This window comes from Lithohypha guttulata, assembly GCF_036872675.1.
Source record: "Lithohypha guttulata strain CCFEE 5908 chromosome Unknown scaffold_3, whole genome shotgun sequence".
Taxonomy (NCBI): domain Eukaryota; kingdom Fungi; phylum Ascomycota; class Eurotiomycetes; order Chaetothyriales; family Trichomeriaceae; genus Lithohypha; species Lithohypha guttulata.
In genome coordinates, this window is record NW_027042752.1 from 314,459 (window position 1) to 336,194 (window position 21,736).

At 49.5% G+C, this 21,736-nt stretch overlaps 9 protein-coding genes across 9 annotated transcripts; 6 read left to right on the forward strand and 3 right to left on the reverse strand.

Moving 5' to 3' along the window:
* Positions 1-596: 596 nt before the first annotated feature.
* LTR64_003889 (uncharacterized protein) lies at positions 597-1,104 on the forward strand (the record flags this gene model as incomplete). The annotated part of the gene is made up of 2 exons (XM_064898239.1): positions 597-806; positions 853-1,104. 2 exons carry the CDS (start codon positions 597-599, stop codon positions 1,102-1,104), a joined length of 462 nt encoding a protein of 153 aa, XP_064754196.1.
* Positions 1,105-2,790: 1,686 nt separating this feature from the next.
* Positions 2,791-4,086, forward strand: LTR64_003890 (uncharacterized protein; the record flags this gene model as incomplete). The annotated part of the gene is made up of 5 exons (XM_064898240.1): positions 2,791-2,811; positions 2,896-2,914; positions 2,968-3,138; positions 3,190-3,382; positions 3,429-4,086. The coding sequence occupies 5 exons, from the start codon at positions 2,791-2,793 to the stop codon at positions 4,084-4,086; spliced, it is 1,062 nt and encodes a 353-aa protein (XP_064754197.1).
* A 1,002-nt stretch (positions 4,087-5,088) lies between these two features.
* LTR64_003891 (uncharacterized protein) lies at positions 5,089-6,807 on the forward strand (the record flags this gene model as incomplete). Its single annotated transcript, XM_064898241.1, has 3 exons — positions 5,089-5,391; positions 5,438-5,800; positions 5,851-6,807. The coding sequence occupies 3 exons, from the start codon at positions 5,089-5,091 to the stop codon at positions 6,805-6,807; spliced, it is 1,623 nt and encodes a 540-aa protein (XP_064754198.1).
* A 609-nt stretch (positions 6,808-7,416) lies between these two features.
* RPS12 (40S ribosomal protein S12) lies at positions 7,417-8,035 on the reverse strand (the record flags this gene model as incomplete). The annotated part of the gene is made up of 3 exons (XM_064898242.1): positions 7,417-7,757; positions 7,841-7,949; positions 7,991-8,035. The coding sequence occupies 3 exons, from the start codon at positions 8,033-8,035 to the stop codon at positions 7,417-7,419; spliced, it is 495 nt and encodes a 164-aa protein (XP_064754199.1).
* A 772-nt stretch (positions 8,036-8,807) lies between these two features.
* On the reverse strand, positions 8,808-12,502 carry LTR64_003893 (uncharacterized protein; the record flags this gene model as incomplete). The annotated part of the gene is made up of 2 exons (XM_064898243.1): positions 8,808-9,002; positions 9,053-12,502. 2 exons carry the CDS (start codon positions 12,500-12,502, stop codon positions 8,808-8,810), a joined length of 3,645 nt encoding a protein of 1,214 aa, XP_064754200.1.
* A 618-nt stretch (positions 12,503-13,120) lies between these two features.
* LTR64_003894 (uncharacterized protein) lies at positions 13,121-14,118 on the forward strand (the record flags this gene model as incomplete). Its single annotated transcript, XM_064898244.1, has 2 exons — positions 13,121-13,667; positions 13,715-14,118. 2 exons carry the CDS (start codon positions 13,121-13,123, stop codon positions 14,116-14,118), a joined length of 951 nt encoding a protein of 316 aa, XP_064754201.1.
* A 549-nt stretch (positions 14,119-14,667) lies between these two features.
* LTR64_003895 (uncharacterized protein) lies at positions 14,668-17,107 on the forward strand (the record flags this gene model as incomplete). Its single annotated transcript, XM_064898245.1, has 3 exons — positions 14,668-14,805; positions 14,947-16,725; positions 16,781-17,107. 3 exons carry the CDS (start codon positions 14,668-14,670, stop codon positions 17,105-17,107), a joined length of 2,244 nt encoding a protein of 747 aa, XP_064754202.1.
* A 464-nt stretch (positions 17,108-17,571) lies between these two features.
* RGD1 (Rho GTPase-activating protein) lies at positions 17,572-19,791 on the forward strand (the record flags this gene model as incomplete). Its single annotated transcript, XM_064898246.1, has 2 exons — positions 17,572-19,327; positions 19,376-19,791. The coding sequence occupies 2 exons, from the start codon at positions 17,572-17,574 to the stop codon at positions 19,789-19,791; spliced, it is 2,172 nt and encodes a 723-aa protein (XP_064754203.1).
* A 160-nt stretch (positions 19,792-19,951) lies between these two features.
* Positions 19,952-21,117, reverse strand: LTR64_003897 (uncharacterized protein; the record flags this gene model as incomplete). The annotated part of the gene is made up of 3 exons (XM_064898247.1): positions 19,952-20,772; positions 20,825-20,934; positions 21,020-21,117. 3 exons carry the CDS (start codon positions 21,115-21,117, stop codon positions 19,952-19,954), a joined length of 1,029 nt encoding a protein of 342 aa, XP_064754204.1.
* Positions 21,118-21,736: the final 619 nt, after the last annotated feature.

The window sequence follows — 21,736 nt, forward strand, 5'->3', positions numbered from 1 at the left end:
GTGGTTGCGGAACTTCTGAGCTCAAGTCGATCATTTCGGCGGCCTTGTGCTAGCGAACAGCTAGGATGGCTTGAGAAACTGAATACGATGGTGAACTATCCAGCCAATTGCGTAATTGTGATGAGAACAACATACGGAAGGAGATTCAGCTGGCAAAACAACGACTTTGGAGTGCCGTCCGAAAGGAGGAACGTTAGTGAGTATTGGACATGGAAAACTCGGTTGCATCACTTTGAATTTCTGGTACTGGTTCTGAGCAGGTGAAATATTGGAGCTTTGAGTAATTTGGAAAGGAAGTCGTACTCGTAGGTTTGAAGTAGGGAAGCGCCCCTCTTTTAATATCCCAGCGCGTCCCTTGCCGTGCAAATTTTCATTAGCTGATACCATTACGCTTCGCTCCCAGTTCCGCCTTTCATTACTTGAGAGAACTTTCTTATCTCTTTTTTGTGTGTCAGTATCAAACATCAACATCGAAAATCACTTCACTTCATCCACGCTTATCGTTGCGTCGCGCCTAGTACCCCTTTACTGCAGCAGCCTTGTGTCGCGCTTATGCCAGGTACTACGCATTAGTTTGGCGTTGAATAGATATTGAAATGGGATCCATGGGAATCAGCGACGTCACAGCTGCAATTGTAGACATCGACCATGTTGTGCCCAAGATTGAGCCAATAGACGATACTCTAACTCCTGAATCAGAGTCGTCGTCTTCTCCCGAGCCGGAGAGTGCGACCATCCCGCATGAAGGAACTTCTACCTCACAAGAGCCAGCTCCTGTGCCTAAGCGAAAAGGAGGTCGAAAGCCTGTACGTTGTTGAAAGTCGCCGAACTTCACAGCTAATTTTTGCCAAGATATATGCTACTTCCGAGGAAAGGAAGCAGAGGAATAGACAAGCACAAGCAGCCTTTCGAGAGCGTCGTACTGAGTATATCAAACAGCTCGAAACAACGATCCAGCAACATGAAGAGAACCTCGCCAACTTACAGCAAAGTCATCGCACAGCTGCGGACGAGTGTCTTATGCTGAGATACAAGAACTCGCTACTTGAGCGGATTCTCCTTGAAAAGGGCAAGTACAGCACTCTACCACTGTTTAGATGCTAATCATACTAGGCATTGATGTACAGGGCGAGCTGCGATTGAAGGGCAGTCCCCATCTAGGACCCGTCAGGAACAGACCTATGGGAGGTCAAACTTTGCCGATGCAAAAGGCGATGCTGAATAGACAGCAGAACGCACGACAGCAAAGACCCCAAATGGCCCCGCCACCTATCCAAACTGTAAACCAACCTGCCCGAACAAATTTGATGGGCGAGACAATGAACTCACCACTTACACAGCCTACTCCACCATCACAGCGTTCCTCCCCGTCAACAACAAGGTCACCTGGTTATCCTATGCAAGCAATGGCTTCCCCGACAAGTGACCTGCAGCCACGGCAATTTCAACACCCTCCACGCCAGATGCAGGCTGTACCACAGCAGGCATTTCAACATCAACAACACCGAATGCACAACCGAAGCATGTCCGCGAATACGATTGGGCAGTCATACCCACGAAGATCTATGCACGCACCAATCTCCCAGACACAAACACAATATTATCCAGCTTCCTTTCAGAAGCATTATGATCAGCTCGGCAAGTCTACCCCTACCCATCCCTTTCTTTTCCTACTCGAGAGCTGTGTTCGTCCTAGGCTGAATCCGTTAGTACAGACCAGGAATACGACGCACAAGTTGATATGCTTGACGATGTCGACGGCGATGACGTGGATCCAGATAGTTTCATACCAAACTTCCGATTGCCGCCGCAAACTGGGGGTCATCCTGGTATGGGCATGCAAGCATCACCACCAGCCACAGCCACAACGGCAAGTGACGGAGGCAACCCTTTGTCGTCAATTCCGTTCGACTATGACCCTATGCTCGATGCTGATCCATTCGGTCTCAGCGCATCCATGCACTTCCCGAATCCCTTCAGTGGGCTCCCAGCCTCAAGAAGGTAGAGTCGGATGGGGCGTACAGAACAATGATTGGTGGAGCTCCTTCGAGAGCAGTGGTGTCTTTGGTCATTTTAGAAAAGTGCGAATTAGCGAAGGCGCTATGGTTCTATCGAATCTGCTGATGAGCAAGAAGTTCAACGTGTGTAAAGGTGAACATTTTATTCTCCAGGACATAATTTATCCTCTTGATATCATTACCGAGCAGAGGAAATACCGTTTCCGTATATTTTCTAGACTCGAATCCAGGTTCAAATACACTACAATCTTTCAGAGCCTCGCGAAGTTTCTCATCACACGACTTATAGTTGAAGATGTGAAACGGGCATAAGGGTATGATATTGTGTCTGGTAACAGGGAAGGATACTGGTGCTCTATTGCACCAGATATACCTTCCCTAAGGCGTTTGCCTCAGTACAAAGGCACAAAGGAAATGTTTAGGGAAGTATCTAGTCTCATCTTTCCAACTCTTATTGGATGCACACCTTTCCACTACTGGCAGTGAACTCGAATGCTTGGAACCTCGTCAGCATCACGTGAGCCGCCGAGCTTGGCGAACTTTTAGCGCATCGTGACGAATGTAGCGCACATCGGTGCCGGAAAAAACAATAGCAATTGGACACCATCGTCAACCTTCTAGCTCACCAGCAGCCAACAAGTGCCCTTCTAAAACTCGACTAGACATTGTCCGGAACGTTGGACAAGGTCGCCGTCGAGACATCCTCCTATAAATTACCGAGTTGAGTCGGATATAAAGCAAAGCCTTCAGGGAAGGCGCTCTATTCGGCATCATGTCGGAGGTCAAGAGCAAGGTCAGTAATACCGTTCAACAGTTCGGACACGTCAAACCTTTTGTTCTTGCTTTGAGGACCTGAAGCTGACAAGTCGTGCTTTAGAATTTGTACGAGCTTCTTGGTATGGACCTCAGGATAATATCGACGATTGACCAACGACTCACCCAACCGCAGGCAATGATCATGAGTATGATTCTGACAAGGAGCCCGAGCCTCCAACCAAGACAGTAGATAAGCCTCAACCTCGATCTGGCAAGCGCGATGCGCCCACCGTAGAGAAGACTGATAGCGCTCCTCGACGCGACGCCGGAGCAAGAACTGGAGGTTTCTCTGAAGACAACCGACGTGGGCCATCCATTGTGTCTGGCATCGGATGTTAGAATTAACTTGAGACAGGCTTTCGAGACCGTACCAATGCTCGAAACAACCCCAACACAGTCAACGCGAACACCAACCGAGATCACCCAGTCGAAAATACTGATGGAGTGGTAAGAGGTCGAGATAGCGGACCAGGCACTCAACGAGGTGGTCGAGGTCCTCGTGGGCCAAGACGTGGTGGTGACAGACACGTAAATCGAACTGGTCGAGGGTAAGTCTGCTACGAAGCAGTGCGACAGGCTTTCTAATCATTATAGTGATCATGCTAAACAAATGGCTCATGGCTGGGGCGAGCAGACTGGAGAGGGTGAGCAAGAAGATGAGAAGCAAGGTGAAGCTCTTGCTCAGGAGGACAAGAAAGACGAGATCAAAGAAGACGCCGCTGTTCCAGATGAGCCAATCCCTGAACCCGAGCCTGAGCCAGAAGACACCAGCGTATCCTATGCCGACTACCTTGCTCAACAAGCTGCTAAGAAAATGGGAGACCTCGGTCTCAAAGAAGCTCGTGCTCCAAACGAAGGTTCCAAGGAGAACAAGAAGTGGAAGAACGCTACTGCTCTGGACAAGGCCAAGGAGGAAGATACCTACTTCATTGGTGAGGCTAAGGCCAAGCGAGAACGTGAACGAGCCTCAAAGAAACAATTACTTGACATCGATTATTCTTTCAAGGAGCCCCCACGAGAGAGCCGAGGTGGACGAGGAGCTGGCCGTGGTGGTCGAGGTCGTGGTGAGGGTCGTGGCGAGGGTCGTGGTGAAGGCCGAGGTGAAGGTCGAGGTCGAGGTGGTCGAGATGGCGACTACCGACCCCGGGGTGGTGATCGAGGAGACAGAGGTGCTGGTCGTGGAGGCCGTGGCCGGTCCGAACCGGTCGCTGTCAACGATGCTTCTGCGTTTCCTGCTCTCGGCGGAAACTAAGCGTCCCACGACTTCATAACTGCCGATGAGCCAACAACTCCACTACGAAGTCTGCAACATGCAGCAAACTTACACGCCAAATTGTCCATGCCCCCCCGTCGTATCTTTACCTCTCGTCGATCATTGCAGACTGTACCACGAGAAAAGGCGCCTCCTGCAGACTGATGATCGTCATCTAGACATTTGATCAGTCTTGGTGTTGACCGAGGATGTTCCTCTTGTTGTTGTTGGCGCCTTTGTCGGATGCGAAAGGCATCGTATATGGGAGGATTTCTGCCATAGATGCTTGTGCCTGATGCTATTGAAAATGCTGCATGGCCTCGACGAATGTGGAAGCTATAGCTTTCTACAACTCAAAATGAATACAATTTCCAGGTTCGACACTCGACGCGATTATGCGACTTGTAGGATTTCACTCGCAATTTCATAGCCCATGCACACGTTGAACCGTACAGCGTTGATAGGCATTCTAATATAGTGCCACACTAGAAGGCGAGACCTGAAAGCCAAGTGTTAGTGCATGATACTGATTCCAGGTACAGGATGCCTGAGGCTACAATCAATGAGGCTGCATCGCATGGATCGGCACTTGTTGACCACGCAATTGCCGAGTATCAATTGCGACTTACTGTCAGCCTCTCCAGACCATTGACTCCGCTGCATCAACTGTTTCTTGCTCCCTCGTGGGCACTTGAAAGTTCACACATTGATATCGGCAATTGAAGAACAGAGAGAAACAGCACGAGGGAGGCGCGCCGTGTCTCCGGATTTCAAACTATAGTGATTGACACCAACCCCGGACCAGTCAGGAACGTTCTTTGTAAGTCAGATAACCTACGATGGACCACTCTTGTGTTGTCCAGATTTCCTTGGTGGTGTTTGACGTGAACTGCCGAAAATGAAGATAGATATATCATGTCTGTCACTGGCAGTACATATGGAATGACCTTCCCGATATCGTCTTGAGTCCTGGGCACCTCATACCATTCTGAAACCATCGCCATGATTGAGGCAATCCTGCTTGCTTTTAGCCATTACTGGCTCTATTTCGTTCCTGCTCTTATTCTTGCATATTTGCTTCGAAACTATTTCGACAAGGGTCTCAACAAATATCCGGGGCCATTCCTAGCCAATTTCACAGATGCTTGGAGATTTATCAATGTATACAAGAGAAGACCAGATATCACTCAGATCAGATTACACCGGCAGCTTGGAAACATAGTTCGACTTGGACCCAATACTCTTTCCTTTTCTGATCCAGCTGCGATCAAGACCATCTACGGTCTCAACAAGGGATTTGTAAAGGTGAGCAGACCCCTCGACAATGACCCATCTGCTTACCCTTATTTAGTCGGGGTTCTATCCGCCTCAACAGGCAACGTTCGAAGGTAAACGGCTACCATCCCTATTTTCTACGACAGACGAAGCCTACCATGCCAACCTTCGACGATCTGTCAATAGTGCCTTTTCGATGAGTGCTCTGGTTCAATATGAGCCGAACGTCAATGAGGTTATCGACGTATTCCTGGAACGTACGAGACAGGTCTATGCTGCCCCAGGAAAAGTTGCAGATTTCGCCCTGTGGCTACAATACTTCGCTTTTGATGTTATCGGTCAAATCACGTACAGCAAACAGCATGGTTTTGTAGAAAAGAACGAGGATATTGATGGTATGATCGCATACCTCGGGAGATTGTTCAGCTATGTGGCACCCGTAAGTACTTCCTCTTGCAAGGTGCTAACCCGCGTACTAACTTCTGCTAGGTTGGTCAGATGCCATTTCTGGATCTCCTGCTCTTGAAGAACCCAATCGTTCTGTTTCTCGACAAGCTCGGCTATAAGCCTCTCGCTTTTCCAGTCACAAAATTTGCGAGAGCAAGAATGGCGGAGAGGTTATCTGAGATGGAGAACCAGATCGAGAAAGCACCATCTGGAGCCAGCACACCTGGTCGCGGAGATCTACTATCCATGTTTCTCAAGGCACAGGCACAAAGGCCGGAGTTCATGACAAGTCAACGTGTACTCACCATGGCAGTGAGCATGGCATTTGCTGGCTCCGAGACAACTGCCATTTCCTTGGCAGCTGTATTCTACCACCTTCTAAAGAATCCTGCGTGTTACAGAAAGCTTCAATACGAGCTCGACGAGGCCATGCGCCATGGTAGAGTAGGGCGAGGCGAGACTGGTCTAGTAACTTGGTCCGAATCACAGACTCTACCGTATCTCGACGCAGTGATCAAGGAATCAATGCGTGTTCATCCCGCTGCTGGTCTTCCACTCGAACGAATCACTCCACCAGGCGGCATCGAGATTTGTGGTGAGCACATCCCAGCCGGCACTATCGTCGGCTGCTCAGCATGGGTCATACACCGGCACGAGCCGACCTTCGTCCCACAATCCAATCCAACCGCTTATCCCATCGACAAATTCGTACCAGAACGCTGGCTTGATGCATCATCCTCCCAGCGGAAGGAGATGGAAGCCACGATGTTTCAGTTCGGCGCTGGTAGCCGAACCTGCATCGGTAAGAATATCAGCTTGCTGGAAATCTACAAGCTGGTCCCAAACTTCTTGCTCAAATTTGATATTGAGCTTGAGGATCCGGAGGAGGAGTGGAAGTTACACAACGCATGGTTTGTGAAGCAGCTTGACTTTAATGCCAAGTTCTCGGAGCGTCAGGTAGGGAGAGAAAGGAGCGATAGTGGCAATATTGTGTACTAGCATAGCACGATTAATACCCACCCAATGTGTTCACATCTGCTTTCCCTATATCTCTTCTTGTCTCTTCTGATTTGGACATCTTCCGTTAAAAGTCAAGCTGCTCATCCTTTTAGGGACTCTACGAAGATAGTACTAACGAGTTTGAAAGATGCTACAAGGCGTGAACGATGAAATGATGTGAGGAGACCAACATAATTCCAGAGAGTACAAGGTATATACCGATTTTTCTGTCAGGAAGTAAATCTTTCGGTTCTGCTTCATACGAAGCTTTCAGTGTGGACGGAAAGAAATGGAATGATGCCCGGTATATTTTGAATTGACTTGTCGCATCTTGCACAAGCACTGGCTTGAGCCATGCCGCATTGTGCGATTGGAAAGAGAAGTATTGAGAGCGGATGGACTGAAGTACCCTCAATCCACTGTAAGACATTGGGTATCGAGTGTGTAGATTCCTTGAACGGAGCTGAAAGAAAAGTCTCTTGTCTCGTGCTGTCCGTGCAATCGTGCCAGGAACGTGAAAGCAGAACACAGAGGAATGCTGCGATCACTCCATACTCCAAACACAACAACAACAACAGAACCTTATTCTCTTGCCTGTCTGCAAACCCTTTACTGCTCACTCTGGAAGTAGTTCAACAACACACTTCGCTCCTGGCTCTCCTCACCCCAGTCCCGAACAACAACGCAGCTGCAGTTGACGACCTTTCGTGCATTACCCTCTCGATCCAACACGCAGAGACCAGCCCACTCGCCGAGCATCTTGCCATCAGGGACCTTGATCAGCGGGATCTTGTGCTCGGAGCACAGAGCAACGACAAGTTTCTTGTATGCTTCTTCCTCGCAGGCTTCGTTGAGGACGCACATATGGGCTTGGCGACGATCAAGGGCTTTGCTTGCTTCGCGGAGACCTCGTGCTAGGCCGTCGTGGACGAGGGCGATTTTAAGAACTCCTGTTGGTGGTTCGTCAGTATTTGGCTAGGTGGAGGGGATGTGTAGATATGTGCGCATAGAGCTGACAGGGCTCACTTCGTACCTTTCAATGCATCCAAAACAGACATGGAACCACCAGCACCGCCGGTATCTCCAGAGACTTCCACCTCATCGGCGGCGGCGACGGGGGAGGTAGGCTCTTCTCCGTCCGACTATAAGAACAACAACGTTAGTCTTGGCTCTTGAACGGTACATCCTCAGTCGGACTCGGTATAATGATAGCGGTCGAGTTGTCCATGGCTGGTATTACTCTCGCGATATGCTCTCGAGTCGCAACCGATGGGTTTAGGGAATGGCATACCATCTTTGCAGTTGGCTACTTAATATTTATTCTTTGTGTAGTCTGGTAAAGGTGTCGGCTATCCTCAAAGAGTTTTACATAGGTAGGAAAAGATGGTATGGGTACATTTGATGCGCGAAGACGAGAAGAGCAGTCGGAATCTTTGTGGCAGCGCGCCAAGAGTTCCTGCGCCAGGCACTCAGGCAGTACTTCTTTCTTGAAAGGTGTACAGCATCCGCGAGTCAATCAGTCCAATTCAAATCGGGTCTAACAAATGCGACAAGCGGTAAGATCTCGGTGCCTGCTTGCGAAAATATACCAATCTAACAGCTTTCGCGCGAGATGCTTCCTACAGGACTAAAGAATTCGTTCCTCGGGTCATCGACGTAGAGAGAATAAATTGGTCAAGAATCACGCTAGGAATTTCGACAAACACATCGATCAGCAAAAACGGGACATATGTTGGTTTCTCATTCCGAGGCTTGCAGGGAGGTGGATTGTGATATGATGCTCACATAGGAGCAACTATACAATTCGTTGGCAGTTCTTCATATACAGAGGCGCGCCCCACTGATCGTGCGGCGTCACTTGTTCAGACAGAACTACTATAGTGGATATCATACAGTTAAGAGACAAGTCTTTGTAAGAGCTCCGCTACTGGCAGCTGTGCCAGAGAGCTGTTCCTCTTCTCGTGAGGTTCGTTGGTGTTTGGTGATGATCGTAGTTCCAGCTAGGTGATTCCGTTTTCGCCATTTGTATGAATATGTGTACTTATACCATTAGGCAAGTTATCATACTGTTGCAATAGCCCAATCTTCGTGCTTGTACCTAGGATCTCATGATAGGATTTGAGCGAGATAGTCTGACGAGGCAAATTCCTTTGCAAATGAGGAAAGCGTGGCAACTGGTCAAGGAAGTTGGATAGCTGAGTTCGTGTTAGCAATCTTGCAATATAGGATTAGACGTAATGCTCACCTTGACCCAGAAAAGTTCAGCCATAGACATAAACTTTTCTTGCGCAATATGTTCGATCTCGTTAGCTTTGCTGACTGACGTTGTCCAAAGCGGATTGAAGTCGTAGGACAACTTCAACCGCGCGACTCTCCATATACATTGTCGCTCGTGTGGTGTTACGTGCCGCTTTTCAAAAGAATTGAATTCAGATAGGTTCAGGTCTTTTGTACCTAGCAGACCTGCAATCTGGAAGTTCGGTACCCATGACTCCTCAGCAATAGATGAATCGCAGTTGTGGTCGAGCTGATATGTTTTGACACAGTATAGAGGTAAGAACTTGCTCAGCCATTGCGGACTTCTCACTTCAGAATCACCGTCGTCTACCATGCGAGCTGTTTTTGCAAGTACAACAGGTAGCCCGTCAAGCCGTTTCCGTTCTCGTTCAAATAGTTCGAGGCGTCTCCTAGACTCCTGCTCCCGCCTTGCACGTTCTTGCCTTTCCTCTTCCTGTCGACGGCGAGCATCGACTTCTTCTTGTTTCCTTCTCAGTTCAGCTTCTTGCCGGAGTCTCTCCTCTTCAGCAAGCTTTTCTTGTGCTATCCTCTCTTCTTCTGCTCTACGTTGAATTTCTTGACGTGCTGCCTCTTCTGTGGCAGCACGATCAGCACTCTCTTTGGCTCTGCGTTCGGCTTCACGCTCTTCATAAGTGGGTTCGACAGCAGGCGGTGGCGAGTAATGGTCATCGGATTCTTCAGCGGCATCTGGTAAGGCCTCAATATCGGTGGGGATCGGATCATTGTGGGTCGGCGATGGCTCTTCTTTGACTTCGTTCGCTTGCACAGCTTGAGCAGAGTTCGATCGAGATCTCTGTAGCGAGGACATGTTGACGTCCGTACTAGTGTTCTGGTCGTCCGAGGGCTTCACTTCGGGCTCAGCTGCCGATATAGGTGGTATGGTTGCAGATTCAGTGGGGTTGTTCATGCGTGGTCTCATATCGTCGGGACTACTTTCTAGGACTGTTCTCCTCTTCTTCCTTTCCTTGTTGCCCCCAGGAGGTTCTGGAGTTGAACTGACACGGCTCCTCTTCAAAGCCAGCTGTGGCCGGTCTTCTCGCTCATCATTGATCATTTCAGAGTCTTCATTATCGGAAGAGGTACTTACAGTGTGTCGACTTCTGTGTTCTTTACCTGTCACTAAGCGTCTGCGCTTCTGCGAGGGCTCACTTTCTAGGGCGGGTACGGGTGGGAGATCGCTTTGACTTCTTCTCGTACGATGCGTTTTGGCAGGAGCATCCACAGTCTGATCAACATCCGAGGTAACTGCGACCGTATACTCCATATCGATCTTCGCTTTGAGTCGATCGGGGTCGCTAATCTTGCGTCGCTCTCGTGGCGAAGAGTCAGGTGCTTGAACAGGAAGTGATCGATGTGTCTGCGTAGGACTTGGCATCTGCCGTTTGGCCTCTGTGACAGATGAGGAGCTGCGACGTGGTCTCGTTCTCTCGCCTTCCCTTGTCTTACGAGGTGAGCTCGTCTTTCTGCCTTTAGCTCTATCATATGCGGCTCTAAGCACGTTAAATTCTTCTTCCCAACGATTGCCGCGACGATCCTCTGCCAGGTCGTAGTACGTCTTTTCCTTGTATCTCCGACAGGGATTGAAACCTGACTGGTTTGCCAGAAGCTTCACAACATCAGGATGTCCACGTCCGATAGCTGCGAGCATAGGTGTATTGTAACCAGGCACCATTTTGGAACTGCGTACTGGTTCCGGGTCAGGATCTGGCCGGCCCATGGCAATAAGTAATTGCAGAACTTCCTCGTGACCAGCCTTTGCAGCAGCAATCAGGGACTCTGTCTCAGCTTTCTCTAGGATGCTCAATATGTTCGCAACTCCCTGAACATCGCCCTTTCCTGCGAGTTTTGCAAGATTTTCTTGTGTGTTGGCTTGCCACAAGAGATCATTGCGAGTAGATTCGCTTCTACCCGTCCTTCTGCGAGAACCAAGTGCAGGCGGACTTCTGGGCGCGCCAATCGGTGGCGAATCGCGAGGGCTTGCCGCAGACGCAGCTCTAGATGTCTGGCCTTCACGTGCTTGAGAATCGAAGGCGTCTATCCCAGGAGTTTTCTTTGTGTCCTTGTCCTTGGCCTCGGCTAGCATTTCGCGAATTTGAGAGTATGCTTCATCATCTGGATGGACCAATTCGTAAGGTTCATCGCCTTTAGCGTTGCCCATACGTGGGTTTGCGCCATATTTCAACAACAACTTGATAACCTCGACGTGTCCGTTCTCAACCGCATCGATGAGCGGAGTGTCCTTGTCAACGTTGCGGACGTTGACTTCTGCACCCTTGGATAACAAAAACTCTACAATTTCCTCGAATCCTTCAAGAGCGGCGATCTGCAATGGTGTGTTACCTGCATTATCCTCCATATTCAGATCTTCTGGTCGTTCAATCAGTTTTGCGGTCGCAGCCTCTATATCACAGTTTGCGCAAGCACGAGCTAGATATGTGCGACCATTCTTATCCTTCCACTTCCTAGGGCCAACCTTTGCCGGCGACATAGTATCATGATCGTTCGAGGCGAATTTATGAATTAGGGGACGTGCCCGACCTGTTCTTGGTTCAGATTCACCAGAGGAATTGGAGACTCGATCGGCACTTCGATTGCGTCTAGTGTTGATCAACGGAGGTCTCCCTCGCTTCTTTCTCTCGAACTCGCCCGTCGTCAACTGCGTGGATGCACCACGTCTGTGTTCTTTACTTGATATTGGCTCAGGTGAGGCCGATTTCTCGTCGTCTGATGGACGTGGATATGTCGCAGATCTGGTCTCCCTACGTTCGAGGAGGTCAACACTGCTGCGCTTGCTTCTCCTGCGAGACAACGAAGGTGGCACGATCTCGGAAGGACGCCTCCTGCGCTTCTTGAGCGAATCAATGGAATCCTGAACGTCACTCTTATTGCTTTGTTTAGGAGATGATTCTGTATCTGATGCAGCATTAAGATCAGAACCAACATCTGATTGTGGATGGACCAGGGGCGATGACAATGGCGAACTGTGACGGCTTGAGGTATCGGAGGCCGAGTCGTGGCTGCCTCGTTCGCGCGAGCGCTTTCGTTTACGGGTCGTGTTTTCCTTGTCCGAGGTGTTCGTTAGAATAATGGAGCCAGCATCAGATCGAGCCATGCTAACATGTTGCATTGTTTTCGAGCCATCTGCGACACTGTTGCGTTTCTTTTCGGGCGATTGTATCAAGGTTTCCGCTTCTGAATCGCCATCTTCATCCATTGCATCTCCAGCATTTCCCACGACGACTGCAGGCACGTCTGCGGCATCACGGAGCCCATTTTCGACCAGCTTCAGTGCTTCTGATCTCGTTGTTTCCTCCTTCTCCTCCTCTTTTGCATCTGATTGAGCGGTAAGATCATCCTCAACATTCAGTACGAAGTCTTTCCGCTCACTTTCGCTCATCGCATCACCCTCCTATGTTCATGCTTGTCGACCACGACTTGGAAAGTGGTATGATCCAACGTGGAGGCACTGATTGGCCTTGAATGTGCTCGTTGTGGATTGTTCGGTGGGAGATTCGTCACGATTTCGTCAGAAACCAAGCAAGACGAGTCCAGCTCAGGAATTGCTTTGTCGCGATAATCCAGCATATACAGTCAGTGAATTCGAGATACACACAGTGCACAGTTGGGCGGTATATTGACAATGGGGACGAAGATCAAGGTAAAGGCGGAAGTACAGGCTTCAGTGAGACAGAGATTAGAGACACTAGGTGCAGCCAAACAACGAGAAGGAAAGACAGGCGAGTGAAAGGCGGAGCTGGGCACAAAGACCCACCGGCGCTCTCCCTGAACCACTAACAGCTCAGCCCAAACAGGCTCCGCAGATGTTCTAATCCTGGCAAAGCTAAATTACAACGATGCATCAAAATCCACGTATCAGTATCGTTTTAGCGGTAAGTAGTTCGACGAGGGTGGGCAGGGACCCCTGTTATGCAGGCATGGCTGAAAATCGCAACAGCTGTTCTTGTTTCACTCATTCACGACTATCAAACCTGACGAGCTTCGTGAGAGCAGCACGATGGTCCTCGATAGTCCCGTCTCCATGCGCGATGATACCTCTGTGTGGCTCGTCCGAGCCTTCTATGTCTTCGCCGCCTACGCTATCGTGATTGTACGCTTCATACCAGATCTCAGAACGCGATTTCTTAATTATGGTGCCCGTTCTCCCGCTTCAGAAAAAGCAACGACCAGTGAGGAAACTGCTCTTCCCAAATGGCTTCGTATCCAGATCGATCCTATGCTTGACTGGGCTGCGAATGTGACAGTGCCACATAGCTGGTTTACTCATTTCTATGCGACTTCAACTATCTGTTCGGCATGTTGGATGTTTTACCATCGCCGTGTTTTCGGATCGTTGTTCTCGATCGCAGACAAATATGCGTTGGTCGCATCATGGGAAGGTCGAACGATTGTTGCCTTGATGTTGTTGCAGTACCAAAGTCTTCGACGACTATACGAATGTATAGTGATTTCCAAGAAGAGTCAATCTCGAATGTGGATTGGCCATTATGCTATTGGTATAGCTTTCTATTTGGCAACGAATATTGCTATTTGGGTTGAGCCGAGTGAGTTGCAGGTAATTCATCTGCCAGCAATTACTCACCAGACTTAGGTGTTAGAGAAACACGACCGACAATAGTTTCAGACCTCACCATCGTCAATCTGGCTCGAACCGTTGCATGCGTTTTCACCTTCTTGTATTATTCCAAGCAGCAGCACGTGGTCCACAGATTTCTTGCAAGCCTGAAGGGTTACCAGGTTCCCAACCACCAGATCTTTCAGACCAGCAATTTGGTTTGCCCTCACTACGCCTTCGAAGTTTACATCTACCTCACTTTAACGATCTTGACTGCACGAGACGAGCGCGTACTGAATATCACAATGCTATGTGCTACTGCTTTCGTCGTTGTGAACCTCGGCGTGACTGCAGACATGACCAAGAGGTGGCAACTGAAGACATTTCCGAAGCAGAGACCTGAAATCGCTGGTCGGAACAAGATGCTAAGCTTCTGGTGAGCGCATGACCTCAATACACACGAATGCCTCCTTGTGTCGTTGGCCGCTGTTACACGACGACAATGGTTGACAGAGAGAAAACTGCAGTAACGAAAGTATATACGTAGTCAGAACGAAGCACACTTGATCAACACACTGGCTACACCTTTAAAATTGTATAGTCGAAGGTTCCAAGTTGGAATGGTTGGAAGCTTATCAAACATGCGGGGTCCCGAAACCTGGGGAAATCAACTATTCCTTCTGGCCTATCCAATCACCACCATCTCTCGAGCTTGATAGTCCTTCGGTTATACAGCACGCGTAGTGCAGATCTCTGGTGCCCTTATCCGAAACACCTCATGCAATCCCGATGGTCATAGGTATGAGACATAAGCATAAATGCTCCTTGAGAGTCGACATCACGCTTTGAGAGCCCGCCAAGGCCAATTGTGGTGAACAAGGGCAGCATCATTTTCATCGTCGTGGAGAGATCTGCATATAGTATTTAGTGTGCATGTTTTCTACTAGCAACACCTCATCTTCATCTTCATCTACCTAAACCTCTACAGCATGGGCTCCGTTCAGCCCTTAGACAACTCCAATGTCGACGTCCTTATCGTTGGTGCTGGTCCAGCTGGACTAATGATGGCCAACTGGATGTCGCGATGTGGTGTGAAGACACGGATTGTCGACAAGCGGGGAACCAAGGTAAGATGAGAATCATGCTATCATCAATGAAAGAACCATCTATGCGATGCGATGGTTTCGATTCTTGCTTCAGTCTCACGCCAGGTGATGGGTTTCACAAAAGCGACTTGACTTCGAGCAGCTGACATTTTCATTCTCCAGATCTTCAACGGCCAGGCCGATGGTCTACAATGTCGGACCCTCGAGATCTTCGACTCATTTTCCTTCGGACATCGCGCCTGGATCGAATCGAACCACATGCTGGAAATTTGTCTCTGGAACCCAGATCCCGAAACCGGCGTATTGGCTCGGGGTGACCGTATTCCAGACACCATTCCTGGTATCAGTCGTTTCCAGCAGGTTGTGCTTCACCAGGGTAGGATAGAACGATTCTTCCTCGACGCAATCAAGGAGAATAGTGTTCGCACAGGCTGTAATGGTCCAGCTGGTGATCCGTCAGCAGAGATCAAAGTCGAGCATGGGGTGCTTCCGACAACTTTCAAGTTTGATGAGTCTCTCGCGGAGGACGATGAGGCGTACCCGATCACGGTGGAGCTCAGACATTTGACAGAAGAAGAGGCTACACCACCACAGAAGGCCACTAGTGCGAACGGACAGGGTATTCAGGATGGTATTTTCCGTTCCAACCTTTCGGTCGATGACACTATGGACATGATCCGGCTATCGAATACTCTTGCCGATAAAGCTGGTAGTATTGAGACAGTGAAGGCAAAGTACATGCTTGGGGCTGACGGTGCGCACTCCTGGGTTCGACAGCAGCTAGGGTTTAAGCTTGAAGGTGATTCGACAGATTATATCTGGGGTGTATTGGATGTGATTCCTATCACCGATTTTCCCGACATTCGAATGCGGTGTGCAATTCATTCAGAAAGCAGTGGTAGTGTCATGGTCATTCCGCGAGAGAACAAGCTTGTCAGGCTGTACATTCAACTTACGACAACCAACGTTGAGGGTGGTGGTAAGAAATTCGACAGGAGCACGATAACACCCGAGACAATTATAGCTTCTGCACAAAGAATCATGTGCCCCTACAAGATCGATTATCACTACCTAGACTGGTGGACGGCTTACCAGATCGGACAACGTGTTGGCAATTCCTTCAGCTGGCATGAAAGAGTATTCCTGGCTGGCGACGCAGTCCACACGCACTCTCCGAAGGCAGGTCAGGGCATGAATGTGAGCATGCAAGATGCTTACAACTTGGGCTGGAAAGTGGCGAATGTAGTCAAAGGACTAACGAAGAGATCGATGCTAAAGACTTATCAGTCAGAACGACGAAAGATCGCACAAGATCTGATCGACTTTGACCATCGTTTCTCACGTCTGTTTTCAGGTCGACCTGCGAAGAGCGTGATAGACGAAGCCGGCATTGATATGAAGACTTTCAAGGATGCCTTCGAGAAAGGTAATATGTTTGCAAGTGGAATTGCTGTCGACTATGGCGCCTCAATGATTGTTGCTAAGAGCGGAAGTGGCAAAGATCAGGGTGACGGAACAGAGGTACTTGGCGATGAGAATTTGCGTGTCATTAGCGACAGTGCCGAGAAGCTGGCCAACAAGCTCGAGGTTGGCAAGCGAATGCCTAGCTTTAAGATCCTGAATCAAGCTGATGCACGTCCGTGGCACTTCCAGGAGCTGCTGAAATCGAATGGTACATGGAGAGTCGTGGTCTTCGCTGGCAACGTCAGGGACCCATCACAGAAGAAAAGACTCGACACACTAGGTGAGAAACTCGAAGCAGCCGACAGTTTCTTGAAGTGGTGCACACCAGCAGGACAGAAATACGATAGTGTGATTGAGCTGTTGAGTTGTCATTCTGCCCCAAGACAAGAGACTACGATATTTGATTTCCCAGAGGTGTTCAGACCATGGGACGACAACGATGGCTGGGATTATTGGAAAGTTCATGTCGACGACCAGGTAAGACCTGCACTATTTGCTGCCAGATGACAGACCAGCTAACTGATCGACACAGAGCTACCACGAAGGCCATGGTCAGGCCTACCAGAACTACGGCATCGACCCTCAACGAGGCTGCTCAATCATATTAAGGCCCGATCAGTACATTTCGTGGATTGGTGAGATGGACGACTATGAGAGCATGGACCGTTTCTTCAAAGGATTCATGATAGATCAGCGGACGAGGCAAGGTGCAAAAGAAGTCGTTGCTAACGGCAAGAAGCCTGGTAACTCCAAGGACATGTATGCTGGTACGCTTGCTGGTACGAATGGATTGAGGACGACTATCAATGGCGACACTAAGGCTGGCGATGCCGCTGTAGAAGGTACTGCTGGGATGTGAATTGTACATTAGCAAAGTAGCCAGGTTGCCGACGTGGTGTCGGGAGATTCCCTCTGTACCGTATCTCGGACAAAGTGTCAGCACATGTGTAAATTAACAGTGTTGTTAGAGGATGTTTCATGCTGTTGGACAAACACATATAGAAGCCCTTGATTGTTTAACTTTAGTGGCAGTGGCCATGGGTCGCAACTTCCCTGGTTGGCAGATGAGAATATGTGGCTCAGCTGTCAAGTTTCGCAAGGATCTCCATGTGATGACGCAGCCAGGGATCTACAAGTACAAACCAAGCTCAGGCTGAAGATGGGTTGCACAGGCTGTAGACAGTTGCACATCCAGATCTTGCTCACGAACATCTTCCTTGTCCTCTTTGGCTATTACCATCTCCATATTCTTTCATACTCCTTTGCCCTGGTCGTGGGAGTTACAAATCTCTTCTGCCTAGTCTTTTTGATATTTGACTAGCGATGGAGGCTGCTCTGAGCTCGCCATACGCAATCGAGAAGCTATTGAATAGGCTGAAGCAAAGCATCTATGCTGCTCGCGAATTCTCAGGATTCGCAAAGGAAAGATGCGCTCTCGAGGATCGTTATGCCCAAGGTTACAAGAAGCTTGTGCGCCATGCTTCCGAATCGCTACGCAAACCCGAATCGCGACAGGGCTCGTACGCTCGAAACTTTGACGAGACTCTGAGAGTCAACGAGCGCACGGCCGAGAATACCTTGCAGCTCGCCCTTTCGTTGCAGACAATGTCGGAAGAGCTTCGAGAGGTTGCTGAAACCGCTGAAAGAGGTCGTAAACACTGGAAGCATGCCACAATCGATGCTGAAAAGAGACTATCTGATGCCGAGTCTGCTCAGGCAAAGGCCAAGGATAGGTACAACTCGGCTGCCGAGCAATATGACAGGGTCAGGACTGGTGAAAAGCAGGGCGGCAAATTTGGTCTGAAGAACAAAACTCCAGCTCAACAGGAAGAAGCTCTAAAGGAGAAAGCCGATATGCTTGACCAAGATTATGCTCAGAAAAGTCAGGCAGCTCAAGAACAGAGGCGCGAGTTCGAGGGTTCTACGAAACCTTCGATCATCCGAAATCTACAAGATCTGATCAAAGAGTGCGATGCTGCACTTTCCATGCAAATGGCAAAGCTTGCTTCGTTGAGCGAGAAGCACATTGTCAGCATTGGCATGGCAGTTGCGCCTATCAGAAATCCAGATTCGACGGGTCCCGAGCCACGAGGCTTGAGACAGATCGCTCAGGAAATCGACGACGATCGAGACTTCCAAGATTATATGCTGGACGGTGTCGAACCACCTCCCCAATTCAAGGGGAGAAGTCGAAGAAACACCGACGCTGAACCAATGACGACGCCAGTCCAACAGAGTACCAACTTTGATACCAGGCGATCATCTGAGACACCCTATTATGGTTCCCCAGCTCACGTCGAGTCACAGCCTCCACAATTACCACAAATTGGAGGTCAAGACAGCTTCGGTAACAGTTTCGAGTTGCAACGTCCATCAGCCCAGAAAAGAGACTCCTCGTTTGTTGGCGGCCAACCAGATACATTGTCAAAGGTCAACACAGACCATCGTCAACAGACAGGTATTATACAAGATTCAGCACCAGCATATTCCTCTGGCCAAAATCTTTCTACTGGACCACCAGTTCCACCTTATGAGCGTACACAAGCACCAGTGAAGACTGGGGGATACGATGGTGTCCATCAACGACAGGATAGTCTAGGCCCCGCCAATGTCGACCACACACCGGTCCTGCTCAGGCAAGATATGCCTACTTCAAGTCCTCACTACGACCAAGGACCAGTACCAACCAACGCGAGGACTGCTGATCTCGGTCATGGTCAGCTATCAAATACTACACCTGGTCCATACTTAGGTCGAGGTGGCCCAGCTCCTGGAAGCTATATGGATCCTGGCAGAAATTTTAGCTCTTCGCCTAATACAGGAGCTGGTAGAGGTCAATTGCCCTCCGCACAGCGCAATTTACCAAGTCAACAACCACAAAGACCAATGCTTCCACCAAATAAACCTGTCTTCGGTATGCATTTGGATGACCTCTTTAGACGTGACGGCACAGCAGTGCCAGCAATCGTTTTCCAATGTATACAAGCAGTTGATACTTTTGGTCTGAGCACCGAAGGCATCTATCGAATCTCCGGCTCTGCTCCGACAGTAACGCAGCTCAAGTCCGAATTCGATCATGGTAAGATTCCTACAAACTGCCTCAATTTGACACACTAACCTATTCTAGATTCAAGCCTAGTCAAGCTGACCGAACCAGCCTCTTTCAACAATGACATTGCCAGTGTCGCCACACTACTCAAGAACTTCCTTCGCGACCTACCCGACGCGCTCATGACCAACACAGCCTACCACTCCTTCATCCAGGCTGCTAAATACGAGGACACGATCATGCGACGCGATGCTCTACATCAGTACATCAACTCCTTGCCTGACCCGAACTATGCTACTTTGAGAGTACTGGTTCTGCACCTACACAGGGTCAGCAGAAACAGCGATGTGAATAAGATGGACATGAGGAATCTGGCCATTGTCTTCGGACCTACGATATTGGGAGGGAATAATGTTGCTGATGCAGGGTATCACACCAAGGTCATGGAGACTATTCTGCATCACACGCATGATATTTTCGATCCGGATGAGTAAGGGCCGATACGTGGTACGAGTGGTATCGCGAGGGCGAAGGCGTTTTATGTATGGATTTAGAAGCGTGCGAGTCATGATACCCTGTAGAACAACTTTCACAGATTAACATAATACTCTTTCAAGGTCACTACCAAAACTCATCTTATTATTATCATCATCGTCACCGCCGATACGGATGTGCATCAAGCTCACTCGGACTCGTAATGCGGAAATTCTGCGACTCCATCTCATGCACCGGCGGCTGCCGCGACGGTTCCCACCCCCCCGTGTTCTGCGTATCTTTCCACACCGGCTTCTCATGAACATATTCCTTCGACGATCCTCGCTCTGACATTCCCGCTGCTCCTCCAACGCCACCAGCTCGAGCTGCATGTTTGCGCTTGTTGTTTCGAGAGAGAAAGAAGGCGATTACGGCGAGGAGCGCGATTAGTGGTATGCCGATTCCTACTGCGCAGCCAATGGCGATTTTAGCGGTGCTGCTGAGGCCGGTTGGGGTTGAGGTTGCGACGGGTTGTGCTGCGGAGGAGGTGGCGGATGCTGCGGCGTTGGTTGCTGTGCCTGATCTTGAGGAGCCAGAGATGGAGGTTAATGAGCTTGAGGGTATGGCAGATTGACGTGAGGCGCTTGTTTCAGATAGTTCAGCTGTGGTGACGCGGCTGCTTGCGGCACTTGAGGCTGGGGTGAGGGATGAGGCAGCTGAAGAGATGGCGGAGCTCGCAGGGGTAGTTATGGCTGAAGAGAAAGCAGAAGTTGCTGTAGACGCAGTTGTTGATGTTGATGCTCTCGTCTGGGTCAGTGACGCAGAGGCCGGCATTAGACTTGAAGGTAGAACATTGAAGTAGTGGGATCCAAATTCACCGCCGAAGGTGTTGTCTGAATCGTACATGTGAATCCAATACCATGGGCTTCTGCTATCGTACCCCGCGCCGTTGAACGTTGGAATATTGACGTTCCAGCTGAAGGACGTGCCCTGGTTATTTTCTGGATTGACTAGTTAGCTATTAGTTCAACTGGCACGTGTGATTGTTCGTACCATTGATCAGCCAGCATTGGGTGTTTGCAAGGTTCAGTGCTGTGCATGTGTATCCTGTGACGTCTCTCTTCAGCCATAGGTTCATGCCTGCCGTGTCTGCGGTCGTTCCGCTGCCAATTGTTAGCCCAGAAACCAGCTCGATGAGACTCGTAGACGGTGTTGGTGAGAACCGATACGTGTTTAGGACAAACTCACGTCCAGGAGAAGGTGACTGTGCTACCAATTGCATAGTTCTGGTTATTCGTGTTGTCACCAACTGTGCCGAAAGGCGGAGGGGTGATGAACTCGGGCATAATGGCTCGTGGTTAAGCCAAAGATGGTTGTATGCGCGTGACTGTCTGAGTGTGTTGCGCTGGTTGCGGAGACGATCCCTGGTACCAAGTCGTACTGGGCAAGCACAGGATGAGTTGCGAAGCAGTGGACGAGCTGGTGAAGGAAAAAGCAACACAGACAAGTATGGTTCCGAAGTCCTGGCTCGATCCAATTCAACCCATCATGCATCTCTGGCAAGGCTAGAGCAGGACTAACAGCTGTGACATGGAGATGAATGTAATCTCGACCAATCTGGGTCTTTTTTGAGCATCTAGTCCTGTAAATCTCCAGACCACATGGTGCACAGCGTCGAGTGCACGGTGCAAAAAGCTATCCCAGAACGACCAACGATCCACCACAATATTGTTCTTTGGTGAACTGTTACAGCCCCCATGTGTTTTTGGCTTCGAAGCTTGTACAAATACAACACGAAGGATGAAAGCAAGTTCGATCTTCCGGTTGGGGTGATATGCCCGAGGACATGCGCAGTAAGTGTATACGTACGGCAACTTTATCACGTACGCGGATGGTGTGGCTTGCCTGCAAGGTTAACACGTCGCCTGCTTGAGTCGCTGGCCTCGAAATTGCTTCACGCTAGGC